General features: G+C 39.3%; 1 protein-coding gene across 1 annotated transcript; it reads right to left on the bottom strand.

Moving 5' to 3' along the window:
• eIF2Bbeta (eukaryotic translation initiation factor 2B subunit beta) lies at positions 1-17,456 on the bottom strand. The gene is made up of 8 exons (XM_076173977.1): positions 17,312-17,456; positions 13,956-14,042; positions 13,603-13,699; positions 10,309-10,493; positions 5,972-6,128; positions 4,619-4,813; positions 704-882; positions 1-126 (listed from the first exon to the last, which is right to left on the bottom strand). Exons 1-8 carry the CDS (start codon positions 17,350-17,352, stop codon positions 54-56), a joined length of 1,014 nt encoding a protein of 337 aa, XP_076030092.1. The 5' UTR covers positions 17,353-17,456; the 3' UTR covers positions 1-53.
• Between the last annotated feature and the right edge of the window lie 1,129 nt (positions 17,457-18,585).

The raw sequence follows: 18,585 nt of genomic DNA on the forward strand, positions 1-18,585 counted from the left end.
ATACCAAAATCTATTTATTTCAATACTCTTCCAATATGGGTGCAAGACAAATATTACATCTCATAGATTGCTGGATAATACAATTCACTGAGCTGCCGATATACATATGAAGGTGCCATTCCTCCACTGAAAATAAAAAGAAAGAATTAAGAAATATAATACATTACATGATATAACTGCAGTAAGATGCTTGGCTGTTTTGAAAAATATTTCATATTGTCACAGAGTAATGAGTACATAATTAATTCCAGAGATGTTCCTTCCCAAAATACTGTAAAGCCTACATTTTCATAATAAATTCAAACTTATAAGCTATCAATTCCCATAGTTAACAATGCTAATTCATTATGATATACAAATTACAACATATCTAAAATTATCATAAAATTCATTACTTGTAAATTGTGACACTATCAACTAACAACCACCACAAGGAGAGTGAAAACTGCTAAATAACAAGAAGTAAAAAATTTGAAATATTTGTCAATTGCAGTTGGGAAAAATTTCACCAGTCCTATTAGTTTCATAGCTCAGAAGTGCATACTGTACCACCATCTCAGTTTTCATTAGCTTTGACATTGTAACTATTATGAAACAAACAATAGCGGTAGTAGAGATAGCTGTTGTGTAGCTTTGAACTCTTATCCCTCTGAGCATGTGTCCCATGTATACCATAAGCAGATATACTTTTTGATAGACTTACTTGTTTGTGATGAACAAGGTGACATTTTCAGGTGGAACATAATCAAACCTTCCAACTGCAACATTAACGCTGTCTGGCATAGTTGTTTTTGGGGGTAGGATAAGGTCCGGGCTTGCATAGTGATTACCCTCTTCCCTTGTTACAAGACTAAACTTGTATGTTGGGCTGCACACATACAACTTGAAGTAAAGGGAAAATATTCATTATTTGTATGTAACTGCACAATATTATTGTTTTTCTTTTTAGATTTTATAATAGCAAGAAGAATACTATCACAATTTTTTATGAACTAGGCACAAGCTAAATAACTTCTTTCATTCTAACTTAATTTGGAATAAATAAAGGGGAGTAGAGTGGAGCTTATATTTTTTACACATTGATTTAAAGAAACATTAAAGTCTACTAGGAGACTCTTTATTAAAGCACAAGAGTAAAATCCAGTACCATATGCCTTTGAACCCCCTACCATACTTCTCAGGCATTTCATCTCTAACACATTTAAATTCTTCCTATCTTATGTTACATGTTTGTGCCCCATACAGTGCTGTCGGCACAATTAACCCTTCATACAATCTCCTTGTGGCATCCATTTCCAAATGTCTATTTCTCATTACACTTTTTAATCCCCCCAAGGCATTTACTTGCTTCCCTCAATCTACAATCTACCTCCACCTCCACTCCTGTTCCCACCACATGTGACCCCAAATATCTAAAGCTGTCTACTTCCTCCAGCCTCTCTCCTTTTCACTCACTTTCAAATTGCTGCCATCCTCTCCCCTTGTACATCTCATCACCTTACTTTTACCCACATTTATCTTCAGCTTTCTCCTCTTGCATACCTTCCCAAACTCTGTCACTAACTTCCTTAATAGTTATATACAAGCATAAGTATACATGGGAGAGGGTGGTGGATGGAAGGGTGGTAGATAGAGCGTTGATGGATTATGTAGTGGTAAATAGGACTATGATAGGAAGCGTTAGGGATGTACATGTGCTAAGGGGAGAGGGTGGGGGAATATCAGATCATTTTCTGGTGGAAGGTAAGTTGAGAGTGGAGGATAGATGGAGAAAGAGGAAAGGGACAAAAGGTAGGGAGGTGCTTAGAGTGAACTCTTTAAATGAAAAGGAAAAGGAGAAGGAGTACAAGAAGAAGCTGAAGGAGGAGTGGGAGGGAGTGAAGGATAGAGTAGAGCTAGGTGTGGAGGAGGAATGGGGATGGTTCAAGGAGGGAGTCACAAAGTGTGAAAGTATGGTGTGTGGAACAAGAAGGACATGAGGAAATAGAAGGAAGGGTAGTGAATGGTGGGATGAGGAAACAAAGAAGGTTGTAGAAGAGAAGAAGCGAGCTTTCACAGATTGGTTACAAAATAGGACGAGGGAGTCATATGAGAGGTACAAAGAAAAGAGAAGAGAAGTAATCAGAAGGTAAAGGAGGCAAAGAGGAGAGCAGATGTGAAGTGGGGTAAGAGTATGACAGAAAATTTTGAAAGTAATAAAAAGATGTTTTGGAAAGAAATAAAGAGAGGAAGAGGAGGCGAATCAAGTAGAGAAGAAAAGGTAAAAGGTGCAGATGGAGAGATGATAATGGAAGAGAAGGCAGTAAGGGGAAAATGGGCAGAATATTTAAGGGAGTTGCTAAATGTGAAGGAGGATAGGGAGGGAAAGATAGCTGCAGTGGGAAATGCTAAGAAAATGACCGTGATGAGTGAGGAGAATGGAGGAGAAATAAGGAAAGATGAAGTGAAGGCAGTTGTTAAGATGATGAAAGCAGGTAAGGCACCTGGTCTGGATGGATGCCATGCAGAGTGTCTAAAAAAAGGAGGTACAGTGATGGCGGACTGGCTGGTGAGGTTATTTAATGTTTGCTGTAGAGAGGGTAGAGTGCCGGAGGACTGGAGGAGTGCCTGTATAGTTCCACTTTACAAGGGAAAAGGAGACAAGTGTGAATGTAGTAGTTTCAGAGGAATTAGCTTAAGTGTAGTTGGGAAGGCTTATGGGAGGATCTTGATTGAGAGGATTAGGAGAGGAACAGAGGAGTAATTGGTGAGGAACAGTGTGGATTTAGGACGGGTAGAGGTTGTGTAGATCAGATCTTTGTGGTAAGACAAATATGTGAGAAAGCTATAGGAAAGGGGAAGGATGTTTTTTGGGCTTTTATGGATCTGGAAAAGGCTTATGATAGGGTAGACAGAAAGGCACTGTGGGAGGTTATGCAGATATATGGGATAGGAGGAAAGCTTCTAGGAGCTGCCAAGAATATCTATGGGAGTAGTAGAGCTTGTGTCAGGATTGGAAATGGAGAGAGTGAGTGGTTCGAGGTAAAGGTGGGACTTCGTCAAGGATGTGTTATGTCGCCCTGGCTGTTCAACTTATACATGGATGGGGGTAGTGCGAGAGGTAAATGCAAGGGTAGTGGGTCAGGGATTGGAGATGGTTAAAGAAAATGGAGAAAAGTGGGAGATGAGCCAGCTGTTGTTTGCGGACGACACTGCGCTTGTGGCAGGATCGGAGGAGGGACTGAGGAAGTTGGTGACAGAGTTTGGGAGAGTATGTGATAGAAGAAAGCTAAAGATAAATGTGGGTAAAAGTAAGGTGATGAGATGTACAAGGGGTGAAAGTGGTAGTAGACTGGAAATGAGCATTAAGGGAGAGCGACTGGAGGAAGTGGATAGTTTTAGATACTTGGGTGCAAATGTGGCAGGAAAAGGTGGAGTGAAGGTGGAGGTAGAATGTAGATTGAGAGAAGCGAGTAAATGCCTTGGTGGATTAAAGAGTGTAATGAGGAATAGACATTTGGGAATGGATGCTAAGAGGAGACTGTATGAAGGAGTGATTGTGCCAACAGCACTGTATGGGGAAGAAACATGGAACATAAGGGAAGAAGAGATAAGGAGTTTGAATGTGTTTGAGATGAGGTGTCTGAGAAGTATGATGGGGGTTACTAGGCTAGATAGAGTGAGAAATGAGGAGGAGAACAGGGGTGAAAAGGGAGTTGGGAGATAGGGTTGATGAAAGAATATTAGGATGGTTTGGACACATGGAAAGAATGAGTGAAGAAAGACTAGTAAAAGAGGTATGGAAGGCAGATGTGGAGGGAGTGAACATGAGGGGACGTCCTAGGATGAGGTGGATGGATGGGGTGAAAGGGGCTTTGGGGAAGAGGGGAATGTCTGTTGAGGAAGGACGGGAGAGGACAGAAGACAGGGGTGAATGAAGAAGGGTTGTATATGGAGGATGTTGTGATGCAAGAGGTGGAATGGGCTAGGGGATGGGGGGTGAGGTAGTATGTGTGAGCAAAATTTCTCCCCTACTTCTCCTTTTATGCAATGGGGGGACGGAGAGGGGGGGTCGCCGATTTAATGAAAAAGCCTTGCTGTGGATGTGCTGTGTCTTGCGACACTGCCTCTGACCCAGGGCAGTGGACAAGGTGCAGGGATGACCCGTCATCCAGGAGGTGCTAAGATAAGAGGGAGGGTGGAGGGGTGTGGAGTGTATTCAGGGATGGAATGGGTGGGAATGATTTTATGGCTTTTCCTTTTTGGCTACCTCCCTTGTAAGGGGAAAAAAGCCTTGGTATATGTATGTATGTAACAAAAAGAGAACACTGCATGCAGAAATATATTAAAAATTCAATGATGAAATATTTATTTGTATGGTTATGACACACCAAGGGTGAGGTTCATGTGCCCACAATAGTACATATCTGACATGTTCTGGACTATTAGATTAATTCCAATTGGTTTTATACCTAATTTCAGCAGATAACCTTCCCTTGCAGCAATCTCAGCTGACTGATTAACTCAAGCCAAATGAAAATGTTCACATACTGATTTTAATTTGGGTAGGCCTCCTGTGCAGTGGGGACTCAACAGTTGGAAGGAAACAAAGAAGAAGAAAAAAAAAAATAAAACTTACTGGAACGGAATAGAACTTTGCTGCCGAAGCAAGAGCTGCAGCTCCGACAAAAGTCTTCAGTCCTCCATTGCTTAAGACAGTGCGGGTACCGATAATAACTTTGTTCACTCTTGACATGACGGCAAATATAGCTGAATCTAATATAAAGGTTGTCTGCACTCCGGTATCTCCCAGCTCCTTAGCCATTTTGTGTCCCTGAAATGATGTAATAAAACTTTCACAAATAAGGTATAAAGCATACTACTCTGCTGAAGTGATTAACAGCCACAGAAGTATAAATTTCTTTGAAAATATTGTCACCATGAAAAAAAGACAGTTCCGCTATCTGAATAAAATGACATGTAATTTGCCACAAAGTATATCTACTGGAGACTATGTCTTTTGAGTAAAAAACTCTAGTGTTATCTAGAATACTATGTTAAAGGAATTAAAAAATGTAGATTGAGAATAGCAAGTAAATACCCTGGGGAATTAAAAATAGTCATGAGAAATAGGCATCTTGAAATGGATGCAAAAAAGGCATTATATGAAGGGATGATTGTGCCGATGGCACTGTTTGGGGGTAGAGACTTGAAATTTAAGAGAGGCAGAGAAGTTTAAGTGTTTTTGAGATGAAATGTCGAGAAATATGGTAGGGGTTACAAAGTTGGACAGAGTGAGAAATGAGGAGGTGAGGAGAACAGGGGTGGAAAAGGAGATGGCAGTTAGGGTTGATGAAAGATTATTGGGATGGTTTGGACACATAGAAAGAATGAGTGAAGAAAGTTTAGTATAAGAAGTGTGGAAGACAGGTGGATGGAGTTAATTTGAGGGGACAACCAAGGATAAGATGGTTGGATGGGGTGAAAGGGGCTTTGTGCAAGAGGGGAATGTCTGTTGAGAAAGAAAGGGACAAGGCAGGAGATAGGGGTGATGGGAGAATGACTGTATATAGATTATACTGTGATGCAAAGAAGGGAGGGGATGGGGGGAGTAAGGAGTGGTAATATGTAAATGATATTTTGACTCAGCCCAAAGGGACTTCTCCCCATCTTCTCTTTTTCTGTATGAAGGGATGGAGAGGGGGGTCACTAATTATGTGAAGTGGTCTTGTTGTGGATGTACTGTCTTGCTACAGTGCTTCTGACCCCTGGGCAATGGGTGGGATACCGGGATGACCCCGTCATCCACGAGGAGCTAAGATGAGAGGGAGGGAAGGGTGATGGATGGGAGAGGAATGGGTGGGAGTTGGTATGTGCCTTTTGACTTGGCTACTTCCCTTATAATGGAGAAAAAGCCCTTGGTATATGGACATTTAAACAGGATATGATCACTATGTTGAAGGACTTTAAAAATAACTATAAAGATACCTACACTAAATTCCGGTGCACATTCTGCAACAATAACATGGAACTTGCGACAGCATGCAGCTGCTTTAAGGAAGGAAAGAACGGTGGGACAGTAACCACAGGTCATGATCACCTCATCGCTGTGGATCTTGCTTTCTGCTTGGGCTGTAATCAACTCGACACTGGAAAGAAATGGATAGGAAAAATAAATATAATATCTTAAATATGAATGAGTTGTTATTAGATACCCCATGGTGTCAGTGGATTGTGACACCAGAGTTTGATAGGAAAATGGTAACCTTCACATTCTCTTGTCACTTCAGGTTCTTTTGTTAAAATCAAATCCAACTTTGTGGGTTTATCTTTGCCTCTATTTTGTTGGTTCTTTCACCCACTGGGTTATTATATCCTCTACTTACATGTTCAGTGGGAGACGCTAAGAAAATGACAGTGATGGGTGAGGAAATTGGAGGAGAAACAAGAAAAGATGAGGTGCAAATAGTTGTTAAAATTATGAGAGCAAGTAAAGCACCTGGGTTAGATGGGTATCATGAGGAGTGTCTGAAGAAGGGAGGTACAGTAGTACTGGCTTGTGAGGTTTTTTAATGTATGTCTAAGGGAGGGTAGAGTGCTGGAGGACTGCAGGAGTGCCTGTATAGTTACGCTTTATAAGGGAAAAGGGGGACAAATGTGTGTAGTAATTTCAGAGGGATCAGTTTATTGAGTGTAAATTGAGAAGGCATATGGAAGGGTTTTATTTGACAGGAATTGGAGAGGAACACTGTGGGTTTAGGAAAGTTAGGGGTTGCATGCATCAAATTTTAGTGGTAAAAAAGATATGTGAGAAAGCTTTAGGAAAAGGTAAGAATGTTTTTTTTTGGCCTTTATGGATTTGGAAATGGCTTATGACAAGGTAGACAATAAGACACTGGGAGGTTTTGTAGATATATGGGATTGGGGGAAAGCTGTTCACAATAGTCAAGAGTTTTTATGAGAGTAGTAGAGCCTGTGTTAGAATTAGAAATGGAGAGAGCAAGTGGTTTGAGGTAAAGGTGGGATGGGGTGGTGTGGGAGGTAAATGTGAGGGTAATAGGCAGGGGATTGGAGATGATTAAAGAAAATGGAGAAAAGTGAGAGGCAAGCCAGTTGTTGTTTGCTGAAGACACTGTGCTTGCAGCAGAACCAGTGGGATTACGGGAGTTAGTGATGGGGTTTGGGAAGGTATGCAATAGGAGAAAGTTGAAGGTAAATGTGGGTAAAAGTAAGGTGATGAGATGTGCAAGGGGAGAGGATGGCAGCAATTTGGAAGAATGTCTTAACGGAGAGATACCTTTAGGTGCTTAGGGTTGCATGTGGCAGGAAAAGGAGAAGTGGAGGTAAATTGTAGATTGAGAGAAGCAAGTGCCTTGGGGGATAAAAAAATGTAATGAGAAATAGACATTTGGGAATGGATGCAAAGAGATTATATGAAAGAGTGATTGTGCTAACAGCACTGTATGAGGTAAAGACATGGAATTTAAGAGAGGCAGAGTGGAAAATTTAAATGTGTTTGAGATGAAATGCCTGAGAAGTGTGGTAGGGGTTACAAGGCTGGACAGTGTGAGAAACAAGGAGGCGAAAAGAGAGCAGGGGTGGAAAAGGAGATGGGAGATAGGGTTGATGAAAGAGTATTGGGATGGTTTGGACACATGGAAAGAATGAGTGAAGAAAGATTAGTAAAAGAGGTGTGGAAGGCAGAGGTGGATGGAGTGAACATGAGGGGATGACCGAGGATGAGATGGATGGATGGGGTGCAAGGGGCATCAAATAAGAGGGGATGCCTGAGCAAGGAAGGGAGAAGGCAGGAAATAGGGGAGTTGAGAATGGCTGTGTGTAGATGATACTGTGATGCAAGGATGGGAGGAGGTGGGGGGTGGAGGATGGGGGTTAGGGAGTGGTTATGTGTGAATGATATTTTGACACATCCCAAAGGATTTCCTCCCCATCTTCTATTTTTCTGCATGGAGGGATGGAAACAGGTTTGTTGATTAAGTGAAGTGGCCTTGTTGTGGATGTGCTGTGTCTTGTTGCACTGCTTCTGACTCAGGGTAGTGGGCAGGGTACAGGGATGACCTGTTATTCAAGAGGAGCTAAAATGAGAGGGAGGAAAGGGTAGTGGATGGGAGTGGAATGGGTGGGAATGAAATTGGTGGGAATGGGTATATGTCTTTTGACTTTTGCTACCTCCATGATAAGGAGGAAAAAGCCCTTGGCATACAGATAGATAGCTATGTTCAATGATATGTTACCTTAGGTTTCTTTACTTCCTTCTGTATCTCATTCCTTTCGTATTACTTCTCTACCATTAAAATAATCTATGAGTTATATTCTCACTATTTTTCAATAAACCCTCTCATTTCCTCAAATGAGTTATTCATTATTTTTTTGTACTCTTGTTTCATTCTATGCTTTTGTTTTTTGGGGGGATCTATGTTACTTCAATGTCTATTTCTCCACTTATCACTTGTTATTCTTATATTTATTATTTCAGCTATTCCTTCTCCCATTACTACATCCGCCACCTTAATGTTTTTTTCTTCATTGCTATCATCATACCTCCTCCAATTTTTCCTCTCCTATTGTTATACTTTCCTTCACTCACTTTAGTGTCATTATTTTCATTAAACTTAAAGCACATTATGTCTGGTCCCATTTCTTTTAGGTTGTCATCTATTTCTAATTTTGCTGACATCAACCCATCTACATTTGTCTCAGCTATATTTAGTCTTTTTACTTTTCTCCCTTCCTTTTTTCTTTCTATATATTATCTTAGGGACCCTTCACCCATCCCAAACTCATTTGTTGTACCTTTTCACTTTAGCTCCTTGTGGATGAAAGGTTTTATATGTACTCCCTACCTACTGCTTGGGTCAGAAACAATGCAACAAGACATAGCACCTCCACAGCAGTGCTTAACAGTTGAAATTGGTTCACCCCCACTGTTTCATTACATGGCAACCCTCTGCCCTCATAAAAGAAAGAAAGAAAGAGAGAGAGAGAGAAGAAATTCCTTCAGGCCCTGCCAATTTTTCATTCATTCACAACCACTCTCTATCTCACACTTGTCTCTTGGCCTATTCTTTCCCAGCTCAACAGACATTCCCCCTTTTTCCCAAGGCCCCCTTCACCCAATCAATATCCCTCCCATTTTTAGTCTTCCCCTGAAGTTCATTCCACCCACCTCTGCCTTCCACATTCATTTTGCTAGTCTTTCTTCACTCATTCTTTCCCTCTGTGCAAGCCATCCCACTATTCTTTGATCAATCCAATCTACCAGCTCTCTTTTCATCATTACTCTCTGCCCTCAAACCTTACTCTATCCATCCATGTAGCCCCATCGTACTTCTTAAAACACTTCAGCTTATCCATATTTAGGGTTCTCTTTACTTCCCTTAAATTCAGGCTATACTCCTTACAGTGTTGTGGGCACAATCCTTTGTACAGTCTTCTTCATGTGTTCTTCCTCAGATCCCTAGTTCTCATGACAATTTTCATTCCCCCAATACATTTATTTACTTCCCTTAATTGATAATTTACCTCCAGCCTCCCTCCTCTACTCCTTGGTCTTTGTGTGCCTAATTACTTAAAAGCTCTTCACTTCCTCCAGGCTTTCTCTATTAAGATTTACCTCAAACTCACTGCCACCATTTCCTCTTGCAAATCTCATTACCTTACTTTTGTCCACATTTACTTTCAGCTTTATCCTCTCACATGCTTTCCCACTAGCTACCTTAGACCTTCCCCTGACCCAGACATAAGTGGAGTGTCAATCACAAAAAACAATTGGTGGATCACATGAAGAATTGTCACCCCAGTCTTCGACTGGGTGACAATTCTTCATATGGGCTATCCTAGGGTGACAATTCCTCATGTGGGCCGTCCTGGGTTTACGATTCTTCAGTTGTATAAGTTGATAACAATAAGCATAAGCCTCATTCAACCTAACCTAACCTAATATTTATTCCACTGTTGATATTCGGCGTACTGGGGTGATCTCATGGGGGTGACGATTCTTCATGTGGGCGTTCTGGGGTGACAATTCTTCATGTGACCCCATTTGGCTCATCTCCCACTTCCTTCCACTCTCTTTTACCAGTGTAGTTTGTAGGGATAAAAACACGTCTCCTGTGTCTCCTTGTGTATATATGTCATGACTCCACCATCCTGAGATCTTAGTGATCTAGTAAGATGGCCAAGTAATGTAATGTTAAGAGTTTAGTCTTGTTGCTGTAGCTCAGCCTCTTGTATGATGGTGATGTTTATTTTATACATACATTAAGTATTTATGTTCTATATACACCACATTCTAAACTATTATCTTACCTTTGCTCAATTTCAGCTTTGTATTCTGCAAGCATATCCAGCACATTGGTCTTAAGGAGTGGATGAGGTGTGGAATAATCCATAGATCCGTGGTTTGCAGGATCCGTAAACAAGTGTGTCTGAGAGAAATGGGCACTTGTGTTCCCAGATGCACGCATAAGTGTACTACATTCATCACAAATCATCTGTAAAAATGAATATTCTCTTGTAAAGCCATGATTTCTAGTTGGAGAAAAAAAAAAAAATCTCTGTTTTCAAGGTGCACACCCTGGCAGATTACAATGGAGTTCTTCAAGGAGCAATACTCTTATTCCATCTAACCTCTACATCAATTCCAGAATATATTACTAAAACACTCATATAAACAGATGACCTGATGATAACCTAGCAAAGCAACTACAAAATAGCAACCGCACTGTGAACAGCTGCCCAGGATGTAACACTTCACCCCATACCATACAACACATAATGGAAGACTGCATTATACATAATCATGCACGCAAACAACACAACATACACCCTATAAAGGATTTGTGGGAAAACCCAGTTTCGGCTGTGGCATTCCTTGGGGAGACGGGACTGCTCGGACAGACAGTCTAGGGAACGACAACAACAACAACTACAAAATAGCTGCTAAGAATGCACAAGCTTACTAAGACAATCTAGAACAATGGCTTAGAAATAATAAAATGAGGTCTTCCCTCAGAAATCATTATTTAATCCAAACATCCATGAATCAAAGAAATATCCAGAGTAAAATTAAATGGTCAAACCTTTTCACTGGTAAAGAACCTAAAATTTCTGGGCTTCACTTTTGATACACATGATTTCCAGCCTACACATCAAAGACAACAGTGAAAGTCAATGAGAAAACATACTAAAATCAGAAGTAATCTTGGGCTTTGCTTAGCAGAAAAATGCCCTAATCAGTCTAAAAACAGTTCTTGAGAACCACACTCAACTACCTTCCACTGCTTCATCATCACCATCATCAATTGGGAGGTGGAGCATAACCCAGGGGGTATGTTGCTTCCCTCACATACCATTTGCCAGTTTCCACAGTCTCTCTGAGCAAGCTCCTATGCAGCCATCCTTCCCACTCCAAACAACTCTTGGCGTGTTCAATTAACTTGTTCCAGCAACGAGTTCTGTGGGCATTTCCCTTCGTCTCCTTCACTGAGGGTTGTCTCTTGTGGAGACTACCCTGTGAGTGAGATCAACATCAAGGAAACATGCCATATCCCCATATAGTCGGAGTTAACATTCATGAATTATGCTGGTAACAGGCCTAGACAGAGCCTCACAGTATAGACTCTGGTTTGATGGAACATAATTCTAGTGATATCCCATGATTCTCCGAAGGCACTTGTTACCAAAGACATCAAGATGCCTCTTGAAGTCATCATTCAATGTCCATGTTACACAGCCATTCAGCAAAGATAGGGTGCACAAAAGACTTGAAGATTTGGATCTTAGTCTTCCTGCATAAACATCAACAATCCATGTTCTGGTTAAGTGTGTCCATAACACCATGGGCAACCAGTTATGCACTATACTACCAAAGTATGTGAATCTTTCCAAGACTTCAATGTCCTTGCCAAGTGCATGGACAAATTGAACTGTGTCATCCAGTAAGTCCCTAAATGCCTGGACCTTGGTCTTGGTCAGGAGACCTGGAGACCAAGTGGTCTTGCCTCCCTGTAGTGACTTCAGGGATGCAACTAGGGCATCCAACGACTATGCAAGAAGAACAGCATCACCAGAAAAGACAATATCAGTGACCTTAGTGCTGCCAACAGATGCTATGCAATGACAATGATAGACAACTCTGTCCAATACCCAGTCCATGTAGGTGTTGAAAAGTGTTGGGGGAAAGGACACACCCTTGCCTCACTCCTGAATTAACAGGAAATATGATGGACATGACTCTTCCAAACTTTAAGGCACTCTTTGTTCCTGAGTATATGCCAGACACCAAGTCAATAATCCTTGCAGGAATTTCATGGATCTGTACAAGATCCCAAAGCATCCCATGATGCACTGAGGCATTTTGAGACCAATATAAACTGCAAGAAACCCTTGTTGAAACTCATGTCAGCATTCCACAACACAAGGCACAAGGATCCAATCAATTGTTAACTGCTCAGGTCTTTAAAACTTTAAATATGAACAAACCTGTCCCAGCAACAGATTGGCAAGCACCTTATACAGCACAATAAGCAGTGTAAATACTGTGATGGTTGTTGCAGTCCTGCAATTCCCTTTTCTCTTCCAGATAGAGGTGACCATATACTCTTTCTAGTCAGAAGGAATGGTATGCGAATGCCAGACAGCAGACACTACTGCATGAAACCTGCAGATCATAACATCACTTCCAGCTTCTCTCCACTGATATTGCAGATCCCAGTTGCCTTTCCATCCTTGATCTAACAGTCTCTTTGACCTCTGTCAGAGAAGACAGAGATTAACCTATTGGTGGATTTACAATCGCTACCTGCACATTATCAAGGGGAAGCTATCCATTTGAAGGGTTACCCATGATCAACTGCTCAAAGTATTTAGCATAGGGTCTTCACTCCTTCATACTTGACATTAACTGGCCATCAGCTGTTTAGACTGCTCCTCCAGGTTGTATATTTGGAGTAGAGATTCTTCAGGGCTCAGTAAGCAGGCCTGGGATCATTTGCATTAAAATTACCCTTGACATCTTTAATAATCACTTTAATGTATCTCTCCACAGCTAGGTTTCCCAATCAGATCCTGCAGATCATAACATCACTTCCAGCTTCTCTCCACTGATATTGCAGATCCCAGTTGCCTTTCCATCCTTGATCTAACAGTCTCTTTGACCTCTGTCAGAGAAGACAGAGATTAACCTATTGGTGGATTTACAATCGCTACCTGCACATTATCAAGGGGAAGCTATCCATTTGGAGGGTTACCCATGATCAACTGCTCAAAGTATTTAGCATAGGGTCTTCACTCCTTCATACTTGACATTAACTGGCCATCAGCTGTTTAGACTGCTCCTCCAGGTTGTATATTTGGAGTAGAGATTCTTCAGGGCTCAGTAAGCAGGCCTGGGATCATTTGCATTAAAATTACCCTTGACATCTTTAATAATCACTCTAATGTATCTCTCCACAGCTAGGTTTCCCACAATCAGGAAAACAGACATAGAAGAACAAAAACACATTACACTCAGATCACAAATCCAGCACTCTAAGATCAATAAATCTCTGTTGCCTCTGATCTCTCCTGAAGATACAAAACTGAATATAACATTATTCTTACCTTTACAACTTTGTTGACAAGATTACAAGGAGTTGTTTCCCATGGCACTGATTGTTCCACTGCTTTTGAGATGTTGCGGATGAGATCCAAGAGGTTACTGAGAAAATAGAGGGGCAACAAGGAAAATATGGATGAGAAAAGTAAATACCAGTATTAATCATGTTCTATATCATAATCTGAATACATTATGCATACTTTTAAACAAATTTCTTGAAAAGAATGGATTAATAAACTATATCTCAAACAATACATCAAGTGGAAATACTCACATACATATCTGATTACAAGTCATAACATTCATTTTCAATTGGAAAGTAACAAAATACACAAATGCAACAATGAAAATGTGATACCTTGCCGTTTCCCATTTTTCATCTATGATGACTGATTCCAGAACAGATAGAGTCTGTTCAACTTTCTCTTGCTCAGAGGAAAACTTTCTGCAAAGGGAAACAAAATGTGGTGAGATGTAGACTGCCACACAAGTTCAACAAACAGCTTAACAGACTAACAGTAAAATGGACAATCTGTTTCACTATAAGTAGCTCCTAGGTAACCAGCTATGACCTCTGGGCAGACCCGTAAGTAACTCAGGAAAAAGATATTGTGTTGCTGTCTAGAGATTGTTAATGTGGGGCATTGTATGATGAGGTGTTCAGTGTTCTCAGTGTGGTGGTTACATCTAGAGCAGCTTGAATCAGTTGTCAGACTTAGTCTGTGTTGATACTGTTTTAATACTGGATGGTGTCTTTAATGCAAGTATGTCAGTATGGTTCTTATTTCTCGAGAGGGATTTTTCTGTGGGACTGATGTTTGGGGTTGTTGATGGAGTAAAAAATTTGGAGGTCATTCTTGAAGAGTTTGTTTGGTGATGTGGGTGTGGTTGTATTGTGTGGAACTAGTGGTATGATGTATATATTATGTGGGGTGCAGTGTTTCATCTTGTTCCATCTGTTGGGAGATAGGGCTGATGGAAGTGTTGGGATGTCTTGGACACATGGAAAGAATGAGTGAAGAAAGACTGGTGAAAGAAGAGTGGAAGGCAGGATGGAGTGAACATGAGGGAGTGACCAAGGATGCGATGGATGAATGGGGTAAAATGGGCAGTGAGCGAGAGGGGATGTCTGTTGAAGCCAGTACCTTCAATGGATTAGTAGTTTTATTTTCTTGTTCAGCTGTGTCCATATTCTACAACCAAATGCTAAAAATAGACACAATACTACAACTTTATATTAAACCTAGCCTCTACAATAATTAAAAAAAAAAAAGAAGAAAAATAACAACTGCAATATCACTTGCAAAACTAAGAAATGGAGTTCATATGACTGTTAAATATCATGGGTGTCTTGAAGAAATAGTGGAATGTGGAATATGTTAATTGATCTTCATTTTGGGGGTTACATTCCTGAAGTCTTGCTACTATACTGTAATCCACTGATCCATCAACCAATTACCCCAGATTTCTCTTGTAGAAGTCACATGGCCTTCTCGTAACACTACTTACCCCCATCTACCATGGGTCAATAAAGCACCCAGTGGTCAAATTGGATACTCAACCTCTCACACTGAACAAAATCCCTAAAATACTTGGCCTTGTATGTAACACATGTGACCTTCATTCCTCACATGAAATACTTTATAGTGAAAATAAATAAGAAACTGAATGAGCTCAGAACAGTTGCAGGCATTGGATTTGGACAGCAGAAATATTCATTGATGTGTAAAAAACAAATCCCACACTCGACTACTGGTATGTTCCTGCAGTTTCTTTTTTAATTTATTCATTTGTTTGTTTTCTTTCTGTACAAACACACCAGCTGGCTGTGCTTGTGTTATACACTGAGATGGGTGAATAAAGTTAAGAGCTCTTGAATAAAACTGCACCTATCATTTTCATACAATATCCTGTGCACACCTACATGATATAGCAAGAGAAATATAGATATTCATTTTGTTAATTATAATACATCAACATAATACATGTTTTTCTTGGCAGAAATCAATAACAGAAAAAGATGCTAAATGTCACCAACAAACAGAGCCTCTGTGACTACTTGAGATGCCATCTTTGTTTTGATAGTTGTGGAGGTCAAAGAAATTAAAGTATGATCAATTCATCTATCCTAACCTGCATTTAGTAATACAGTACCTGTAATTCTAGAGGTTTTTAAGGTCGCTGTTGTCAGGAATGTTGATGGCCGGTTTTGGTATTTGATTGGACTGTGGGGTGTATATGAATTTTATAGCTTGATGAAAAGCATTAAGCTCAACTCTGTAATACTGTTTTAAAAATATGTAATATAGTGACATCACTTGAAGTAGGAGGACACCAGGTACATAATGTCAACATCATCATCAAACTAACATTGATAGGACTAGGTAGACGACAATGCAGAGTCTTGAACCTATTGACACAGCTCCATTCAGTACTGCATTTACTTTTAGCAAGGTTTTTTGTTATTGATTTCCAACAAGAAAAGCACATATGATGATATATTAAAATTTACAAAATCAATATTTAATTTTCTATTGTGCTATGGTATAGGTGTGCACTTTCTAAAAACATACCAAACTGAACTCCTATGGGCTAAATAAAGAAATGGTAAAATTAGTTACCATATGAAATAGCATATACAGAAAACAAGAACAAAACAGAATTTTATAACCAATAAAGAGAAGTTAAACTCTTGCTAGCAAAAATTCAAAATGACAGTCATGCTTTTCATTAGTCTATTAGGCCATCTTCTTTAGATAGCGAACTGTAACAAATGATTAATAAATTTCCTACATCCCCACCCTGAAACACTAAGTGACACAAGTAAAACTCAAAGCTAATGATTAGTCTTGCATACCTTTAATTATCTACTAGCCTATGAACTATCTTAACTAATGTACTAACAATCCTTTGTATTTCATGGATCTAAAAAAAATAATACCTCAAGACAGTCTGCTGTTTTATTGAAACCAACTGAAACCCACCAAAACCCTCTACTTAAAGTTGTCATATCTTCAACTTGCTAAAACTTGCAGTACATATCTATTTTGATATATTCTTTCTAGTGGTGAAACAGATATTATCTGATATTATTTTTTGAGAAATAATGGCCAGCTTCATAATATTCCACCAGTACTGCTTGCAAAGATCATGAAGTTTATTACAAAACTGGACATTTAAAGGAAATTAGATAAAAACACCCACACCCACACACATATATATACATTAATACAACAAACAAATCTATGTTTTCTTTTCCTAGTTTAACTTCCTTCCATGATTATCATTAGCCATATGAACTGCACAGCCACAGACATTTGTTGACAAGGCAAGGAAGACATCTACTTAAGATGACTATTAACGAAAGGGTAATGAAAGAAATAGAAAACTTCATGATCAAAGGCAGTGCAATAAATGGAAAAGTTCATGTCTCATGATCACGAGCTTTACAAGCGATACTGGTGGAATATTTATGTTACGAAACTAGCCATTATGAAAAATCAGATAAGTAATATCTAATTTCACCATAAGAAAGAACATATCAAAATACACATGAACTGCGTGTCAGCAAGATATGACTACATTAGGCGGAGGGTTTTGGTGGGTTTCGATAAAACGTCAGCCACCTTCAAGAACTTATTTATGGGGAACAGATTTTAACGTCAAGCAAAATGTATGGCATTTCTGTTCTTTACTTGAAAGTCAAAACAATACCTCTGCCTGAGATCCTCGATGAATTTTTCTTGAATTTCCATCACGCTGGAAATATTCACTTGCGACAATGGAAATTACATCTGCAAGCAGATGCTTGCTGTCTAATGACCTAGGGGGGCTGAAGTTGTTTACAAATTGTAAGGCGAACACTCGAGTGAAGGTTTGCGTCCTAGATTAAAAAAGAATGTATCATTTGCTATTTAGAATTATAAGCACAATTTTATATCTTCAATATTATATCATCGTGTCAGTTATAATCAAAGTCCTGATAAAACTAATAATACTTAGGTCTTAGGGTATGCCAAATGTATTAGAAATAATTATACTCCTATTATGATCCAATATTGTAAACACAATACTGAAGAATAAGTGAATTTTGTTTAGAAAATCTAATCCCAAATACCTGGTAATGAATACTGAAGCGATCATAATTCATAAAAAAATATCTGACCTTGTCATGCCAACAAAGTCATAATTTCATCTCTACAAATTGCGAGTCCTGATCACTTTCATTCTAATACATAACAGAAAAATTATTTTGTGTAAGATTATCTAAATCAAACATTGATATTGAACTATAATGATCTTTTGTTAACATTTCTTGAGTGTTTGCACAAGTATTTATTGTTACCCCGTACCCAATTTTATTTTCTTTTATTAAGAAAGGAAAAAAGAAAATGTAAAAATACTAAATATAACTTTAATTATAAATAAAAAATGCCAAACTTCTGAAGAAATTGCAAACGGTGCTAGAGGACAACTAGGATATTCGTTTTTCGTAGTAAATGCGAAGCCAAAACCACAAGCCAAGACGCCAAGGGTGCTTGGATTTTAAGTAAGCGAAGCGTTTACGAGAACCCAATATATGATGTTGAATTGGTTTATTCTATTCATCTCATGCAATTTTATCTTTGAAGAACAGTTGATGGCTTCCGTATTTTTATTCTAATAGTTCATCCTTTAATTGCTTGTACTCTTTTTCACATTCTTTTAATTCTTTCTGTAATTAATGTTTTAATACTTCTTACTTGGAAATGTCTTTCCCAACCTAATATGAAATTTCATAATTTTATCTTTTACTGAGGTTTGTATGTTTATGGCGTAATGGTTGGGAGAATTCCTTCTTGTGTTGCGTCCTCAATGGAACCTTTCGCAGTGAGCGATTTGATACCAGACACCGCCAGATTTTGTAATTCTTGCCGGAAAATAAATACTTTTTTGGGCAAGTTTTATAAGCTTACAGAGGTGTATCGGTGCACATTATTGTGTCTGAA

This window comes from Oratosquilla oratoria, chromosome 35 (assembly GCF_046742065.1).
Source record: "Oratosquilla oratoria isolate Oo_2021 chromosome 35, ASM4674206v1, whole genome shotgun sequence".
Classification (NCBI taxonomy): Eukaryota; Metazoa; Arthropoda; class Malacostraca; order Stomatopoda; family Squillidae; genus Oratosquilla; species Oratosquilla oratoria.

Excerpts from the sequence above, each read along its gene's own strand:
- eIF2Bbeta (XM_076173977.1), bottom strand. The coding sequence starts at position 17,352 with ATGGAAATTCAAGAAAAATTCATCGAGGATCTCAGGCAGAG. Across the intron at positions 6,129-10,308 it reads AAAGCTGAAATTGAGCAAAG|TGTCGAGTTGATTACAGCCC; the intron begins GTAAGATAATAG and ends ATTTCTTTCCAG. Across the intron at positions 4,814-5,971 it reads AATGTGCACCGGAATTTAGT|GGACACAAAATGGCTAAGGA; the intron begins GTAGGTATCTTT and ends ACATCATTTCAG.